The sequence below is a fragment of the Mercenaria mercenaria genome, chromosome 4 (assembly GCF_021730395.1).
Source record: "Mercenaria mercenaria strain notata chromosome 4, MADL_Memer_1, whole genome shotgun sequence".
In the NCBI taxonomy this organism is placed as follows: domain Eukaryota; kingdom Metazoa; phylum Mollusca; class Bivalvia; order Venerida; family Veneridae; genus Mercenaria; species Mercenaria mercenaria.
Genome location: NC_069364.1, coordinates 10,019,019 through 10,037,477, shown reverse-complemented (window position 1 = coordinate 10,037,477; position 18,459 = coordinate 10,019,019). Strand labels below are relative to the sequence as shown.

The 18,459-nt window shown below is 37.1% G+C and overlaps 1 protein-coding gene across 4 annotated transcripts in view; it reads right to left on the bottom strand.

Annotated features, from left to right (window-relative positions):
• Positions 1–18,459, bottom strand: part of LOC128556195 (E3 ubiquitin-protein ligase rnf213-alpha-like) — a 175,395-nt gene that overhangs the window by 126,887 nt on the left and 30,049 nt on the right. For 3 of the 4 annotated variants that reach the window (XM_053540359.1, XM_053540362.1, XM_053540361.1), the window contains 4 exons: positions 13,824–14,053; positions 6,137–6,402; positions 3,257–3,513; positions 1,112–1,348 (listed from right to left, as the gene is read on the bottom strand). In XM_053540359.1, the coding sequence (XP_053396334.1) occupies positions 1,112–1,348; positions 3,257–3,513; positions 6,137–6,402; positions 13,824–14,053 (990 nt within the window). The remainder of the gene's footprint in view (positions 1–1,111; positions 1,349–3,256; positions 3,514–6,136; positions 6,403–13,823; positions 14,054–18,459) is intronic. The other variant, XM_053540360.1, reaches the window with a different exon arrangement.

Genomic DNA, 18,459 nt, shown 5'->3' with positions numbered 1-18,459 from the left:
TTCTTATATTTTTAAACCTGGATGGAAAAAAACACACACAGAGTGTATTTTGGAAGGTCTCCTTTAAAATGTTTATAATATCTCTACCTCTACTTGCCCCAGTAAGGGGCCAAGTGTCCCCATTTGCATATAATTGGAAGAGGACCTTATAATGATGCTTCAGACCCAGTTTGATGAAGATGCATCCAGTGGTTCATGAAGAACTTGTTAAAGGTCTTTCTATATTTAGTTCTACTTGCCCCTAAAAAGCGGAACTTACAATAATGCTACAGGCCAAATTTGACGAAGATCTACAGAGCAGTTCATGACAGGAAGTCAATTAAACTTGAACAAATTTTGGAGAGAACCTTATGATGATGCTACAGACCAAGTTTGATGAAGATCCATTCAGTGGTTCAAGAAGAGGTCATTTAAAATATAGGTATTTCTATTTTTAGCTCTGGGGGCACTAAAAGGGGCCAGGCTCCCCGACTTCTAAAAGTCTGGGAAAGGACCTAATAATGATGCTACAGATCAAGTCTAATGGAGATCAATCAATGGTTCATGAAAAGAGGTCATCTAAATGTATGTCTATTATTTCTGGTGAAAATACACCAAGCTGTTCATTAGTTGCTTAAACAAATTATTATTTTAAGACCTAGCAGCCCCTTAAAGTGGTCAGGTATCTCCATTTGAATAAATTTGGGAATGGAACATACAATGATGCTACAGACAAGGTTCAATGAAGATCCATCCAGGAGTTAATAAGAAGATGTACTTTAGAGGTATTTCTTAACTCTAGTGGCCCCAAAAAAGGGACCAAGCATCACATTTGAACAAACCTAGGAGAGGACCTTACAATGATGCTACAGACCAAGTTTGATGAAGATCCATCAAGTGTTCAGTTAAAGGTTTTTCTATATTTAGACTTTATTTGGACAAATGATGCTATGACACACTATCTGAATCATAAGAATGTCGGCATTATTGGTCTCTTACTATTGTTAAGGTATTTATAGCACAATACAAAACAGTTACTATGAATCTGCAATTATACCAAAATAATAGCTCAATCATAACAGTAATTTTATCTATCAATATTAAGTGCAAACTGCATTTACACTGTACTTACATGGTCCACTTGTCTGATTTGCCAGTAAAATATGTAACTGAACTGTCCATGGCTACAGATAAACCCCACCATAGTGGCTCCTTCTTATCATGTTTGACATCAAAGGAAGGACTTTCAAAAGGACTGCACCATTCTGACAAAAAATGTATCCAAGGCATCAGAAAAAGCCATGATGGATCCTTTGATGTGTTTGCTATCTCTTGTGCCAGTGACACAAAAGCTTCTTTCACCTGTTTCCTTGAAAATAAACATTAACACAACATAACCACTTTTCAAACATTATTGATAAATTATTTATTACATGTTTTTCAGTGAAATAATGGAATTTATTACCATATAATATTACTTTCTAATGAAATATTGAGAAATATGATGAAATCTAATTCATATTTTCATTGGATTTATTCTTCACTGCAGCAGTGAAACATATTTTTCTATATTTTCTCTGCAGTTAGACATATTTTCTATATATTCACTGGTTTTCCGGAACTATTTTAGTATTCCGGCCTTACAGTGACCTTGACCCTAGTGGCCAAAAAAAACAACCCTAACCTTTCTTTCCTAATAAGCTACCTACATACACAGTTCCATGGCAATATCTCATTCCTAGCTAGAGCTATTGAGCGGAAATTTTCTTTTTTTAATTCACAGTGACCCCAAATACAATCCAAAGCTAGTTCTTAATAATAAGCTTACTGTACACTAAGGTTGGTGACAGTATGTCAATTGTAACTAGTTATAACCTGGAAACCATTTTGAGGATTCCAAAATAAAAATCTATTTTAAGTAACTGTGACTCTGACCTTGACCCTATGGCATCTAAATGGTTCATTTTTTATTACCAAAAGAAAGAAGAAGAAACAGAAGGTGCTCAGTGGGATTTGAACCTCAACAAATCCGTTTTGCCGCTTTGATTCAGTGCTCTAGACCACTGTGCCATGGTGGAATTTTCTAAATATGCACATTAATTCAGTTATAATGACCTTGAACCTAACCCCACTGTCATCATATAGTACAATCAAAGCCTTGGATTTTCTATAAGCTACTTATATGCCAAGTTAAATTTCAATCCATCAATCCAAACTTAGGTTATTGAGCAGAAACTGGTTGTTGATTTTAGTAACAGTGAACTTGACCCTGATTCAACTGAACCCAGACAAATTAGTGAGTTTTACCACATGCTATTGTTATACAGCTTGAAAATCAGTAATTCACTAATATTTCTGCAGGCTTAATGTCTGAAATTCCACATTCACTAACTTTTCGAAGTGTGGAACTATCCACTTAAACAATACACAGCTTATTTTGATCTTACACTGAAACAAACAAATATCCTCTATTCAATCAGTTTTGCTCATTTTTGTTTTGTAAAAAAAGCAAACTGTTTGAATAGATGACATCCTACCAGCAGACATACAGAGAGAAAACTGCAAAGTATATGTATATTATTTGATTTAATCTTTGTAATAAAACCTAACATCAGCTTAACAACAGCTCTGAATGCAACATTTTAATTATGAACCTTTTCTGAAAACAAGACTTGTTTGTAAAACACATAATATTATACTCCCTTCCCATATTGGCTTATTGGCGGCAAGTGGGTATGTAATTTTCTATGCCATGACCATAACCTTTCACCAAATATCTCAAAAACATCAGGGGTCATCTACTGATTCCAGGCAACCATCTTAAGAAGACTGACAGCCAAAGTGTTCCTTGACCAAAGTCAATGTCAGCTTCACCTTTAATCCTAAGTTATGAGTGGAAACCATTTTCAGTCTCCAAATCAATGTCACCTTGACCTTTGACCTACACACTCTCAATACAATAAGGGTCATCTACTCATCACATGTAATCATCCTACATGTATATGTTTTAGAATTGGAGGCAAAACCCAATTTCAATCTCAAGATCAATGTGACCTTGACCTTTGACTTACTGACCCCTTACACAATAGGAGTCATCTACTGATCACTCACAATCTCCCTGTTAAGGTTGATTATTGTTAGACCAAGTATTCTCTAGTCATTGAGTGGAAACCAAATGGTCTCCAGATCAAATGTCAGACAGACCAACAATGAGCATAACAATATACTCCCTCTTCTTCTAAGTGGGACATAATCAGATAAAAAGAAAACAAAATACCTCTTTTCTGGAAAGTACTTCTCAACTACAGATATTTCAAAGCATTCCCTTTTCACAAAATCTGGTCGTAAAATGAGATAGTCACAAATTTTATGCCATCTTTTTGTATTATTAAAAGAAAGAGATAACTTCTTTGCAGCATATACAGTGGCTACAGCCATTGTAACTTGTCTCTCACGCAATTCATCCCAAACTTCTTTCCCTCTAGGTACATCTTTTACTTTATCCAACATCACTTCTAAGAGACAGTCACCAATCTAAATAGAAGGAAATTTGTTTGATGATTGAATGTCATATCATACAGTAAATGAACATTAATCATAACAAATTGTGTGCCCATCAGACACTGACCCATGCCCCCATGTCCTCTCACTATACAGATACATGTAACTTGTTGACAATGCAAGACTGAACAAAAATTTGTAAGAGAGTTACCAACATCCCCCACCTAGGAATATTTCTCATAAAACATATTGCATGCCAATACAACATCTTCTTTTAAGTAAGTAAAACATAACAGTTACTATAATAATATCATATAATGCAAAGAGTATGTTGTTTGAAAATGTCTGGAAATCTATAATTGGTGAATGCGTTCAAACATTTATCTGTACTTCAAAGTTTAAATGTGATTTTATCTATTAACTCAGGTTAGCAAAAGAAACAAAAAAATTATAATGAAATATTTCATAATATTGAAGACTGGTAATTAATAAACAAATGAAAAGCATTACATTGATATTATACTAATCATTACACAACAGAGAAAGTTATAACTAGAATGTGTCTGTAGGACACAAGGTGTGCCCCCCACTGGTACATTTGTCACAAATAAGGGGCAATAATTCAAATGTTTGCAGTCTTAATGGGGTATAGCCTCAACAAACATTTTATGAAAAGGGTTAATTATTCTAGGCCCTATACTTTTTGAGCTATGAGCATCACAAACAAAAAATCTACTATTTTGGCTATTTCAAGGGCCATAACTCTGTAATAAGAGTAAGAGTCTCAAGAAGAATGCCAAGTGTGGAAGGCCACATCATGATAAAGACTCCTGCAAGGTTTCCTGAATTTACATCTAATACTTTTTGTTTGTTTGTTTGATTTAACGTCGCACCGACACATGATAGGTCATATGGCGACTTTCCAGCTTTAATGGTGGAGGAAAACCCCAGGTGCCCCTCCATGCATTATTTCATCACGAGCGGGCACCTGGGTAGAACCACCGACCTTCCGTAAGCCAGCTGGATGGCTTCCTTACATGAAGAATTCAACGCCCCGAGTGAGGCTCGAACCCACATCGATAAGAGGCAAGTGATTTGAAGTCAGCGACCTTAACTACTCGGCCACGGAGGCCCCTCTAATACTTTTTGAGCTAGGCACATAATTAGGTGAAAAAGTGCATTTTTTTACTATTTCAGGGGCCATAACTTTAAAAATAGGGGGTGGAACCAGCCAAAAAATTAGAGGTGTGCAAGTTTTTATCATGATAAAGACTTATGCAAGTTTTCAACCATTTATATTAAATACTTTTTGAGCTAGGTGCGTCACAAGGTGAAAATGTACATTTTTGACTATTTCAGGGGCCATAACTCTAAAAATAGGGGGCGGACCGTAATGAAAAATAGGAGGTGCGCAAGTTCATATCATGATTAAGACTCATGCAAGGTTTCATGAATCTATATCAAATACTTTTTGAGCTAGGCATGTCACAATGTGAAAATGTGCATTTTTGACTATTTCAGGGGCCATAACTCTGAAAATAGGGGGCGGACCCAAATGAAAAATAGGAGGTGCGCAAGTTCATATCATGATTAAGACTCATGCAAGGTTTCATGAATCTATATCAAATACTTTTTGAGCTAGGCGTGTCACAAGGTGAAAATGTGCATTTTTGACTATTTCAGGGGCCATAATTCTAAAAATAGGGGGCAGAGCCAGATGAAAAACAGGAGATGCGCAAGTTCATATCATGAGTAACACTCACGCAAGGTTTCATGAATCTATATCAAATACTTTTTGAGCTAGGCATGTCACAAGGTGAAAATGTGCATTTTTGACTATTTCAGGGGCCATTAACTCTGAAAATGGGGGGACGGAGCCAGATGAAAAATAGGAGGTGCGCAAGTTCATATCATGATTAAGACTCATGCAAGGTTTCATGAATCTATATCAAATACTTTTTGAGCTAGGCGTGTCACAAGGTAAAAATGTGCATTTTTTACCATTTCAGGGGCCATAACTCTGAAAATAGGGGGCGGAGCCAGACGAAAAATAGGAGGTGCGCAAGTTCATATCATAATAAAGACTCATGCAAGGTTTCATGAATCTATATCAAATACTTTTCGAGCTAGGCGTGTCACGAACTTCGGATGCACGGACAGACGGATGCACAGACAAGACCAAATCTATATGCCCCCACCACTCATGGGGGGGCACAAAAACAGTATGGTCAATGCAGAGCTGCACTACAAAATTTTCAACCAAATCAACTGCTATCATAATAATGATGTATTTCACATACTGAATAAAAATCCTGTGAAGTTTGATTACTCTAGGTCAAATATTTCTTAAGATATGCATGGCACAAATTTGGACGGACAGACAATAATACTGTTTCAAGAGGGTTTCCAATACAATAAAAACAAGAATTTGTGCCTCCTGAAAATGCTTGATACTATAATATTATTAAGTTCAAACAAGCACTCTACAAAGCAGGACAATATACGACCAAAGTTCTAGATCAAAGGAGGAGGATGCAAAATTTAATGAATTTATTTGTTTTGGTGTTGGTGTGGGAGGGGGATGTAAAGTGGCAAATATAACCTTTATGACTTTGACGTTTGAGCTACCGACCTGGTTCAATGAATAACAACCTACCTCTTCTTTAAACTGGCCTTCTTTGTGTTGTTCCCAGCATTTTGCATCTTGAAAATATATTTTCTTCATACATGATAGCAAGATTTCAAGCTGATCCAAGACATAGGTAAGGGAATACTTGGAATCCTCTGCTTCTAAGATTTTGTTGCTGAAATACTGCACACTTTTCTTGGCATGCTTTACCAGTTCCTTCTTCCACGAGAAAAATACACTCGTCAGTCTTGATGGTACCTTTTCTATGACTCCATCATACTGATGCCATTCATCTACATCAAATACAAATACAAATACAACTGAGTTTATATTCCTCTCACAAAATTGCGATGTAATCTTTATAACAAATTACATACAATGTAATTTTAGTGGGAGTAGAGCAAAATATTAGGCCATGTATTGCAGTAAAAATAAATTCTTACTACACATCAGGATTTTCACTAAATGCTGTTAATGCCATATTAAACACACCAGAAAAAATTTATAGCATGATGATGTTTAAAATCCTGTATTTCTTTTTTCACTTTTCCAGCTTCCATATAGATTCTTTAGTTCTTTTTATAACCACAATATGAACTGTTTCATGTAAAGCAACTGATAAAGATAATAAAATGATAAGCCGACTTTTCAGTATTATATAACATTCCAACCATCCAAATATGAAACAAGAGGGCCATGATGGCCCTATATCGCTCACCTGTTATCATTGCACTTGAGGACAAGAAGGTCCTCAGAAAAAATATCTAAGTCCAAAGGACAGGAACAACACAGGGAAGAAATTTAACCAAAAAGAAAAAAAAATTCTTACAAGGTACAGATATGTCAAAATACACCTAAAAATTGGAGGTACCATCCATGTTGTACCACAGAAAAGTGGTCTCGGTTTTTCCCTACGGCCAATAATAAAAAAGTTACTAAAAATAAGCTATTTATAGTAACATAAAAGGGAAGTAATTATAAAAAAAATATTGTAAGTGAACAAAAGAAGGATCTGCCAAATAAATCTGTTGACATAAATGAAATTTCAGATCAGTATCTTCATTAGTTATGGAGATATTCCCATTTTAATTTGAAATAAAGGGAGGTAATTTGACATAAAATCAGTCCATAGTTATCTACCCTGATTGGCTCAGTCCAACTAATGACAATAATGAAATTTCAAATAAGTCCTATAAGTACTTACTGATATAAATCCATTTTGATTACAATCAGGGGAGGTAATCAAGATATAAAATAACTCTGGAATCTACGATTGGATCTGATTTGTCATGGAATCCAAGATTTATTGTTGTTGAAGATATTTTGGAAGTTTGTATCAAATAAAACCATAAATGAAGTCTCTATATGGCTGCAAAAGCCAAAATAGCCAATTTTGGACCTTTAAGGGGCCATAACTCTGGAACCCATGAGGGAATCTGGCCAGTTCAAGAAAGGATCCAAGATCTTGTGGTAATACAAGTTATGTGCAAGTTTGGTAAAAATCAAATCATAAATGAAGTTGCTATTGTGCAGACAAGGTCAAAATAGCAAATTTTGGCCCTTTCAGGGCCATAACTCTAAAACCCATTACAGGATCTGGCCGGTTCAAGAAAGGAACCGAGATCTTATGGTGACACAAGTTCTGTGCAAGTTTTATTAAATTCAAATCATAAATGAAGCTGCTATTGTGCAGACAAGGTCAAAATAGCTAATTTTTGGCCCTTTCGGGGGCCATAACTCTGGAACGCATAATGGAATCTGGCCAGTTCAAGAAAGGAACCAAGATCTTATGGTGATAACAAGTTTTTGTGCCAGTTTGGTAAAAATCAAATCATAAATAAAGCTGCTATTGTGCAGACAAGGTCAAAATAGCCAATTTTGGCCCTTTCAGGGGCCATAACTCTGGAACTCATAATGGGATCTGGCCAGTTCAAGAAAGGAACCGAGATCTTATGGTGATACAAGTTGTGTGCAAGTTTGGTTAAAATAAAATCATAAATGAAACCACTATCGTGCAGACACGAAATTGTTGACGCACGGACGCACGGACGGACGGACTGACGACGGACGACGGACGACGGACGAAGGGTGATCACAAAAGCTCACCTTGTCAGTATGTGACAGGTGAGCTAATAAAAATGCACCATACCAAGATATTATCAACAACATTTAGAATTATTGTACTACATTTATATATAACTCTTTTCATTCATACATACTCATTGAAAAGTTCTTTACAAAATCCATTACAAAAAATACAAACAATTATAAAACTAAGAAGATAATTGCTTTGTAGATTATTGCTCTGTAGATCAACCATACACTAACATCAAAACTTCTAAATACAAGAAGGCCATGATGGACCTACATCGCTCACCTGATTCAGTGAATTTCTTTTGAAATAGTGCCAGTTTTTCCCAACAAGAATATTTTAAAAGCTCCTACTAAATAAATACAGGCAGGTAATGTGTACATAGGGAGGTGGGGTAAGGTGTTGGGGGAATCATGAAAAAGGAAAATAAGAGACAATATCAACAAGCAAATTCAATGAATTGGTATCCCCGCGAAAGAGTTTGTGGTGAGGAATAGCAAACAAGAGGGCCATGATGGCCCTATATCGCTCACCTGTTATCATTGCACTTGAGGACAAGAAGGTCCTCAGAAAAAATATCTAAGTCCAAAGGACAGGAACAACAAAGGAAAGAAATTTAACCAAAAAGAAAAACAAAATTCTTACAAGGTATAGATATGTCAAAATACACCTAAAAATTGGAGGTACCATCCATGTTGTACCACAGAAAAGTGGTCTCGGTTTTTCCCTACGGCCAATAATAAAAAAGTTACTAAAAATAGGCTATTTATAGTAACGTAAAAGGGAAGTAATTCAAAAGAAAATTATTGTAAGTTAACAAAAGAAGGATCTGCCAAATAAATCTGTTAACATAAATGAAATTTCAGATCAGTATCTTCATTAGTTACGGAGATATACCCATTTTAATTACAAAAATAAAGGGAGGTAATTTGACATAAAATCAGTCCATAGTTATCTACCCTGATTGGCTCGGTCCAACTAATGACAATAATGAAATTTCAAATAAGTCCTGTAAGTACTTACTGATATAAATCCATTTTGACTACAATCAGGGGAGGTAATCAGATATAAAATAACTCTGGAAACTACGAATGGATCTGATTTGTCATGGAATCCAAGATTTATTGTTGTTGAAGATATTTTGGAAGTTTGTATCAAATAAAACCATAAATGAAGTCTCTATATGGCTGCAAAAGCCAAAATAGCCAATTTTGGACATTTAAGGGGCCATAACTCTGGAACCCATGATGGAATCTGTCCAGTTTAAGAAAGGAACCAAGATCTTGTGGTGATACAAGTTGTGTGCAAGTTTGGTTAAAATCAAATCATAAATGAAGTTGCTATTGTGCAGACAAGGTCAAAATAGCTAATTTTGGCCCTTTCAGGGGCCATAACTCTGGAACCCATCAGGGGATCTGGCCGGTTCAACAAAGGAACTGAGATCTTATGGCAACACAAGTTTTGTGCAAGTTTGATTAAATTCAAATCATAATGAAGCTGCTATTGTGCAGACAAGGGCAAAATAGCTAATTCTGGTCTTTCAGGGGCCATAACTCTGGAACCCATAATGGAATCTGGCCAGTTCAAGAAGGAACCAAGATCTTATGGTGATACAAGTTGTGTGCCAGTTTGGTAAAAATCAAATCATAAATAAAGCTGCTATTTGTGCAGACAAGGTCAAAATAGCTGATTTTGGCCCTTTCAGGGGCCATAACTTGGAACCCATAATGGATCTGGCCAGTTCAAGAAGGAACCGAGATCTTATGGTGATACAAGTTGTGTGTAAGTTTGGTTAAAATAAAATCATAAATGAAACCACTATCGTGCAGACAAGAAATTGTTGACGGACGCACGGACGGACGCACGGACGGACGCACGGACGCACACACGACGGACGACGGACGAAGGGTGATCACAAAAGCTCACCTTGTCACTATGTGACAGGTGAGCTAAAAAGTATACCCGGCAAAAAGTTAAGAATGTTACTAAGAAGCAAATAATTTCATTAGTCAAAATCATTTTAACAGAAAATGAATGCTTTTTTTTTTTTGATGGGGTGGGGTGAGTGGGGGCAGCAGGGGTGACCAGGTGAGGGTACAAAACTTCACATGTTGATTATAAATATTGATGGAAAAATAAAAATAAAAATTGCAGGGGGTGGGGGGGCGTGACCAAGGCAAGCTGGTGACCAGGTGTGGGTACACAACTTCACACGTTTATAAAAAATGTTCATGGAAAAGAATGAAAGAAGTTTAATGAAATTCTACCAATTGGTTAGTTTGTTATGTACAAATCTGTGTATTTAAACAGTTAAAGGGTAATAACTCTAAGGGGAACTGAATCCAAAAAAAACAACAAGAAGCTGCGTTCAATAAATGCTTGATGCCCCCGGTGGCATCCTTGTCGATACAAAGCAACCTAAGTCCAAAACAAGGTCAAGTTCAAGGTCAAGGTCAAACTGAGGTCAGGTGATGTCTGAAGATAAGGAATGGTCACAGGTTACATCTACATTAGTATCAAGTCATTCTAGTAAGGGGTATTGATGCAAGACGAAACGGTCCCATTTGGTTAACCTCATACGGACGGACGGACGGACGAACGAACGGACAGGACAATCACTATAATGCCTCCCACATCAGTAGATGCCGGGGGCATAAAAATTGATGGGCATCATCGCAGTATGTTGGTTCATGTTTATTTCAAGTTTTATGAAATTCTACCTGATAGTTACTGAGAAATGGCTGCAGACGGACATTTTTGGGCATTTTTCATTAAATCAAGGGCAATAACTCTAAGGGAAATTGACCAATCCGAAAAAAGCTTGACGGGCATCATCGCAGTGTGTTGGTTCATCTTTATTTCAAATTTCATGAAGTTCTACCTGCTAGTTACTGAGAAATAGCTGCGGACGGACATTTTTGGGCATTTTTCAGTAAATAAAGGGCAATAACTCTAAGGGAAATTGACAAATAAAAAAAAAAAATTGACGGCATCATCGCAGTATGTTGGTTCATGTTTATTTCAAGTTTTATGAAATTCTACCTGTTAGTTACTGAGAAATGGCTGCGGAGGGACGCACACCCATACGATTCATGTATTAGGTGGTCATTCCATTGTTTGAAAACAATAGAATGACCACTTAAGGAATAAAAGAATTAAGTGGTTACGGAATGAATACAAAGGATTTCTATTGTCCAAGGCCACACCTCCTACAACCTAAGGTACCAATCGTGTGCTCGGACGGACGGACGGACTGACGGACGGACAACGCCATTTCAATACCCCCCTCCCGATTTCATCGGCGGGGGATAAAAATACATATAGCAAAAAGAGAGCACACCCCCTGCCAGCCATTGGAATAATTTGAACAGTCTTGGTACAGGGTCACATAACACAAGGACCATTTACGTGAAATTATTTTAAAACTGGGCCAATAGATTCATACAAGAAGTTTCAACTATACACATAAAGAACAAGGGTGCTATAGTCACAAAATATGCCCGATGAGAGCTTGTTAGAATAAACGTTTTTGTTACAGAACTGCACATATGATTAAAATATCATGGCAGTAGCTTCATAAAATACGAAAACAAGCGCTATCATTAACTAGAAATACATTCTGCATGCCGGGGGGCACGGGCAGAAGGTTGAGCCCGCAAGCACCTTTGGCCTCTAAATGTGACCTTGACCTTGGACCTAGGGACCTGGTTCTTGCGCATGACACTCCTCATAATGGTGAACATTCATGCCAAGTTACATCAAAATCCCACCATGCATGAAACGAAATGCTCCAGACAAACTTCAATCTGACCTTTGACCTCCAACTCTGACCTTGACCTTTGAGATAGGAACATAGGGTTGGCACATGACACTCCTTCTCATTGAGGTAAACATTCATGCCAAATATAAACAAGATTGGTCCATGCATGTCAAAGGTATGGTCCAGACAAAATCGGACAGACGCACGCACATACACCGACCCGCCAAAAGTGGGGACTATATCAAGCTCACCGCAAGGGGGCTTGACAAAAATGATGGATGCTGCCTGAATTGCATATTTGTCAGTGGATGTATAGCTGCGAATTTAAGTCTTCATAGGTCTCTAGTCCAGGTAACCACACAGCAAGTCTTGAAATCGTAGGTCAAAGCATAGGCAAGTTTTGAAGAAATGTTTAATGATGTTTTTTTTTAATAATTATGACCTTGACCTTCACCTTCACCCAAGTGACCCTAACCCAAGCAGGTGTTAGGACTCTATGCCAGTTACACACACAGCAAATCTTAAAGTCCTAGGTCAAAGAGTAAGTAATTTTTCAGGAAACATTTGACCTTGACCTTAGACCTGGGGACCTGGTTCTTGCACATGACACTCCAACTTATGGTGGTGAACACTTGTGCCAAGTTACATCAAAATCCCTCCATGCATGAAGAAGAAATGCTCCAGACAAAGTTGTCATTCTTGCATCTGACATTTGACCTCTGTGACCTTGACCTTAGACCTAGGGACCTGGTTCTTGTGCATGACACTCCGTCTCATAACTTTTTGCCAAGTTACATAAAAATCCCTCCATGCATGAAGAAAATTAATGCTCCTGACAAAGTTTATGGACGCTGCCCACACACCTGCCAAGGGTGTTCCCATAATACGTCCTGTCTTTCAGACAGCCATAAAAAAGTGACCATGTCCATTGGCAGCCACATAAGGACCATTTGTATGAAATGCTTTAAAAATCTGACAAGTGGTTTAGTAGGAGATGTTGTTGGAAGATTTTTCTACTTTTAGCTATGTGAGGACCCTCTGTGCAACAAACCATTTTGAAAGAAGACTACCTAAGGAAGATCCTGGCCAAGATTCTTCAACTTCCAGCATACATTTTGAGAGGAGATGTTATTTGAAGAAATGTGTGGATGGATGCTGGACAGACAGACACCAGACGGTGAGTGATCACAAAAGCTCGCCCCCCCCCCCCCCCCCCCCCCCCCCCCCCCCCCGAGCATTTTGTGCTTCGGTGAGCTAATAAAAAATTTTCATGGATAAAATAAAGTTCTTTCATCTGATGAGATAAATCAGCTGGTTTGCAGCGTGTTGTACAATGAATCTGGTTTTCAGCAGCCTTTTAAAATCAGCCAGCACTCCAGCTTCTTTAATCTTGACCGGAAGTGTGTGTATTCAGGTTTAACATCTTTTTCAACAATATTCAGTCATATAAACAATGTTGTTTACTTGCAACAGTGAGCACAATGTCCAACTTTAAATCACAGTGCTACCTCACTGGAATATCCAGCTGCAGACATGTTACATGATACCCACTAAATCACATTATACTGGCCCATGCTGATCTGAGTCCTTGGACTATCCCCTTAATGATGAGTACATAGGAAGGTAACTACTAGTACCATTTTTCATGTCTTTGGTATGAAACAGTCAGATGGTAAGATTGGGTCACTGTCTATTAAATGCTTAGACTGCAATACATCACAGTTCTGGTCTTTAGAACAACTAACAACACAGTGTCTTCGGATTTGGGATGGGTTTTTTTTTTTTCACCAATCAATATACTGCTGTCATACAGGCTGGCCATATAAATAGTTAAAGAAATTGTTAATACCATACAAATTTACCTGAATTTTTCCATTTGTCTTGTATTGACAGAATTCTGTTTACACCTGCACCTGAATTAGGAGTATTTTTGTAATACGGTTCTCTTACATAATGTTCCCAAACATATGTCTCTTTGTCTTTATCAGCCGTCACTACTGTATATTTGTACTGCACCCTTTTCCCTGTCAGTTGTGACACTGGAACCTTCATTTTGAATTCTATTTCATATACATATTCAGACAGGCTGCTGCTGCAAAAAAAAAAATACTTGCCATTTTGAATTTTTAAATGGTAGTCAATAAATATCATATTAAATACAAGTTTCTTATTTTAGATTCCTAACCAACCAAACATTCAACTATTCTGATATGAAACCACTAAGAATTTTGATGCACAAAAGGCAAAAATGTTGAACCCATTATTTGCTAACACAATGAGACATTGACAAACATTTCTGCCAATAAAAACAAGAGAGACATGAAAGCAATATACATCACTCACCCAACCTTGATATTGCTTCTGACCAAGTTTGGTCTATCAAGCAGTTCATGAGAAGAGGTCATTTAAAGGTTTTCAAAAGTGTAGTCAATAATTTGATTAAAACAAGTGATCGAATGAAGCATTGTCATGCAATACAAAGTCCCCTACTGGAAGGTGCTGACAATTATCTCAACTATAAACTAATGATCTTATGTCTGTCAATGATGTGTACATACTGTGCTATATCTACAACATATCTTAACACATAATGTTTGTATTAAAATTTGCATATATAAAAATCAACCATTGTTGATGGCTTAAAACATCTTATTAACTAGAGCTATACTAAAAGGTGATTGATGATGTACCCCCCGCATGCACTGACACAGTACATTGCAATTGACGCACACAAGATTGCACTAATATGTAGACGTATGTATATTAGACTGTATGTATGCAATTTAGTAACAAAAACAAGTCCCATACTCTATCTTTTTGGGCAGATATATTTATCTAAAGAATGTTAACATGAACCATGCACAACTTGGGTTTGTTACTGATCACTTGTGTGGAATTTTCCATTAAATTGTGTGCAAGGGTTTGGTAGATAGGCCGCAACGATTGCATATGCAGACTGTAAGTACCTAGTATGTTAAAAAGAAACGATGTCCAAAAACTCTACAATTTTTGAGTCTGAAAGAACCTAACATGCCCCATGCCACGCAACTTCTGTTTGTTACTGATCACCTTCGTGTGGAAGTTTTCATTAATTTCGCGCGCTCAAGGGGTTGAGGAGAGATGGTGGCACAAGATTGTGTCTATGTATATAGTATAGTAACAAAAAAACAAAGTCCCATATACTCTGCATGTTTTTTTTCTGAAAGTTCCCTAATCATGCACCATGCACTAACTACTGTTGTTAACTGTCACTTTGTTTGTGAAGTTTCATTAATCTGTGTCAAGGGGATGAGGGGAGATGGTATGCGCCACAAATTGTCGTCTAGGTAATAGTATAGTAACAACAAAAATAACAAAGTCCATTACTCTGACCAAAATGTTTTTTCTTAAAAGAACCTAACATTGCCCCATTCACACTACCTGTTTTTTGGTTCACTGATCACTTGTGTGAAGTTTCATTAAATTGTGTCAAGGGGATGAGGAGAGATGGTGCGCACAAGATTGTGTCTATGTATATAGTATAGTAACAAAAAAACAAAGTCCATAACTTTGCAAAAAAATTTTCTAAAAGAACCTAACATGCGCCATGCACAACTACTGTTGGTACTGATCACTTGTGTGAAGTTTCATTAAATTCTGTCAAGGGGATAAGGAGAGATGGTGCGCACAAGATTGCGTCTATGGACAGACGGCCAGACAGACAGACAGACAGACAGACAGACAACATGAAACCAGTATACCCCCCCTTACAACTTTGTTGTCGGGGGGTACAATAAAAATATATTTCTATAAATACATTTCATTTTTTAAATTATTGGGAAACTAAGAGAACAAGAGCTCTGCAAAGTGGGGCACTATATGCCCGAAAGGTTATATCAGAGGAGGATGGAAGGAAAATTTAAAGAAAAAGAAAAAAATTTAAATATTTTTTTTTTAGGTGGGAGAGGTGTGGGGTGGGGGGAGCAGGGTGTGTGTGTGCAGTGGTGACTTTGCTGTAACCTTAACCTTTGACCTACCCCCCTAGTTCATGCACTCTGCACATTGTCTCATCACCACCTACCTACATCCCAAGTTTGAAGTCAATACCTTGAATGGTTATAAGTTATGCTCCAGACACTAAATGGAAAATAAAATACGACGGACAATTTAGATGTTTGAGCTCAATTTGTGACCTTGACCTTAAATCTAAAGACCTGGTTCTCTGCACATCGCCTCGTTATTGTCTACCTACATTCCAAAGTTGAAGTCAATACTATAAATGGTTGATAAGTTATGCTCAGGACACCAAATATGATGGCCAATTTTGACCTTTTAGTTTAATTTGTGACCTTGACCTTTGACCTACAGAGCCCAGCTCAAGCACTGTACACATCGTCTCATCGCCACATTCCTATATCCCAAATTTTAAAGTTAATACCTTTAATGGTAATAAAGTTATGCTTTGGACATAAATTATAATGGACGGACGTATGGAGGGCATTCCTATAGCCCCCTCTGGTGTTCCATCTGCTATGAATAGTGAGCTCAGTGTAGATACACAGAGGCAGAAACTTTGACTGGAGACAATCCTTTAGTTCCTGTTGAACTTCCAGTACAATCTCTCATGGCAATTAACTATTGGCTCTCCTGATTCATTATTAAATGCAGTAGAAAAGATAGAGAACTATATCCTCCAAGTACATTGTACAACATATCAGCATCCATACAAAAAGAGTTAGTAATACATGAAGTTTACAGAAGAATGGACTTAAACATTTTTGACAGAAAGGTTGAAAAAGGTTGCACATTTCACAGAATTCTGTATACATTTTGTATATATTTTAAGAAAAGCAATAAACACATTCCTAATCATTCTTTTTTTCAAGCTTTGCACGTCTCCCTGTAAGATTAAGAAACTTGTGCAGGCATAATTTTTACATGTTAAGCAGATCTAAATATAGTTCCGCCTAGTGGCCTGAACTACGAGATCTTTTACTATTCTGCCGACAATAACAAACTTCCCAGGCAGTACTAAGTCTAATCATAAGAACGAGATAAATCTGCAGGTCATTTGGATACATTTAGCCACATCTGGAGTTGTCTGTCTTCTTATTGTTTGTATCTATAAAATCGTTACAGTACCTAATGAGAGAAAAATATCTGTATTGTTTTTTACTATTTACTATGATTACTTGTGACAAGCTATGTACCCAATTGCAAGATATGCTCAACCAGTTTAAACTTGAAGTCTTCCGCCTAATCTTCTGAAGAGCAACAGTTACTGATAATAATTTTTTAAACAAGAGGACCATGATGGTCCTGAATCGCTCACCTCTTCCCACATGACCCAGTTTTGAGTATGACGTCGTTTTTTCTATTATTTGACATAGTGACCTAGTTTTTGAGCTCATATGACCCAGTTTTAAACTTGACCTAGATATTATCAAGATAAAAATTCTGACCAATTTTCATGAAGATCCATTGAAAAATATGGTCTCTAGAGAGGTCACAAGGTTTTTCTATTATTTGACCTATTGACCTAGTTTTCAAAGGTACGTGACCCTGTTTTGAACTTTACCTAGATATCATCAAGAATAACATTTTCATTAATTTTCATCAAGATCTCATGAAAAATATGGCCTCTAGGGAGTTCACAAGGTTTTTCTATTTTTATACCTACTGGCCTAGTTTTTGCCCGCACGTGACCCAGTTTCGAAACTGACCTAGATATCATCAAGGTGAACATTCAGATCAATTCTCATTAAGATCCATTGAAAAATATGGCCTCTAGAGAGGTCAAAAGATTTTTCTAATTTTAGACCTACTGACCTAGTTTTTGACTGCAGTTGACCCAGTTTCTAATCTGACCTAGATATCATCAAGATGAACATTCAGACTAACTTTCATACAGATCCCATGAAAAGTATGGCCTCTAGAGAGGTCACAAGGTTTTTTTATTATTTTGCCTACTGACCTAGTTTTTTAAGGCATGTGACCCAGTTTCAAACTTGGACCTAGATATCATCAAGGTGAACATTCTGACCAATTTTCATGAAGATCCATTCAAGGGTATGGCCTCTAGCGAGGTCACAAGGTTTTTCTATTTCAAGACCTACTGACCTAGTGTTTGATCGCAGTTGACCCAGTTTCAAACTTGACCTATATACCATCAAGATAAACATTCAGACCAATTTTCATACAGATCCCATGAAAAATATGGCCTCTAGAGAGGTCACAACGTTTTTTCATTATTTGACCTACTGACCTACTTTTTGATGGCACGTGACCCACTTTCAAACTTGACCTAGATATCATCAAGATGAACATTCTGACCAATTTTTATGGAGATCCATTCATAAGTATGGCCTCTAGAGAGGTCACAAGGTTTTTCTATTTTTAGACCTACTGACCTAGTTTTTGACCGCACATGACCCTGTTTCGAACTTGACCTAGATGTCATCAAGATGAACATTCAGACCAACTTTCATACAGATCCCATGAAAAATATAGCCTTCAGAG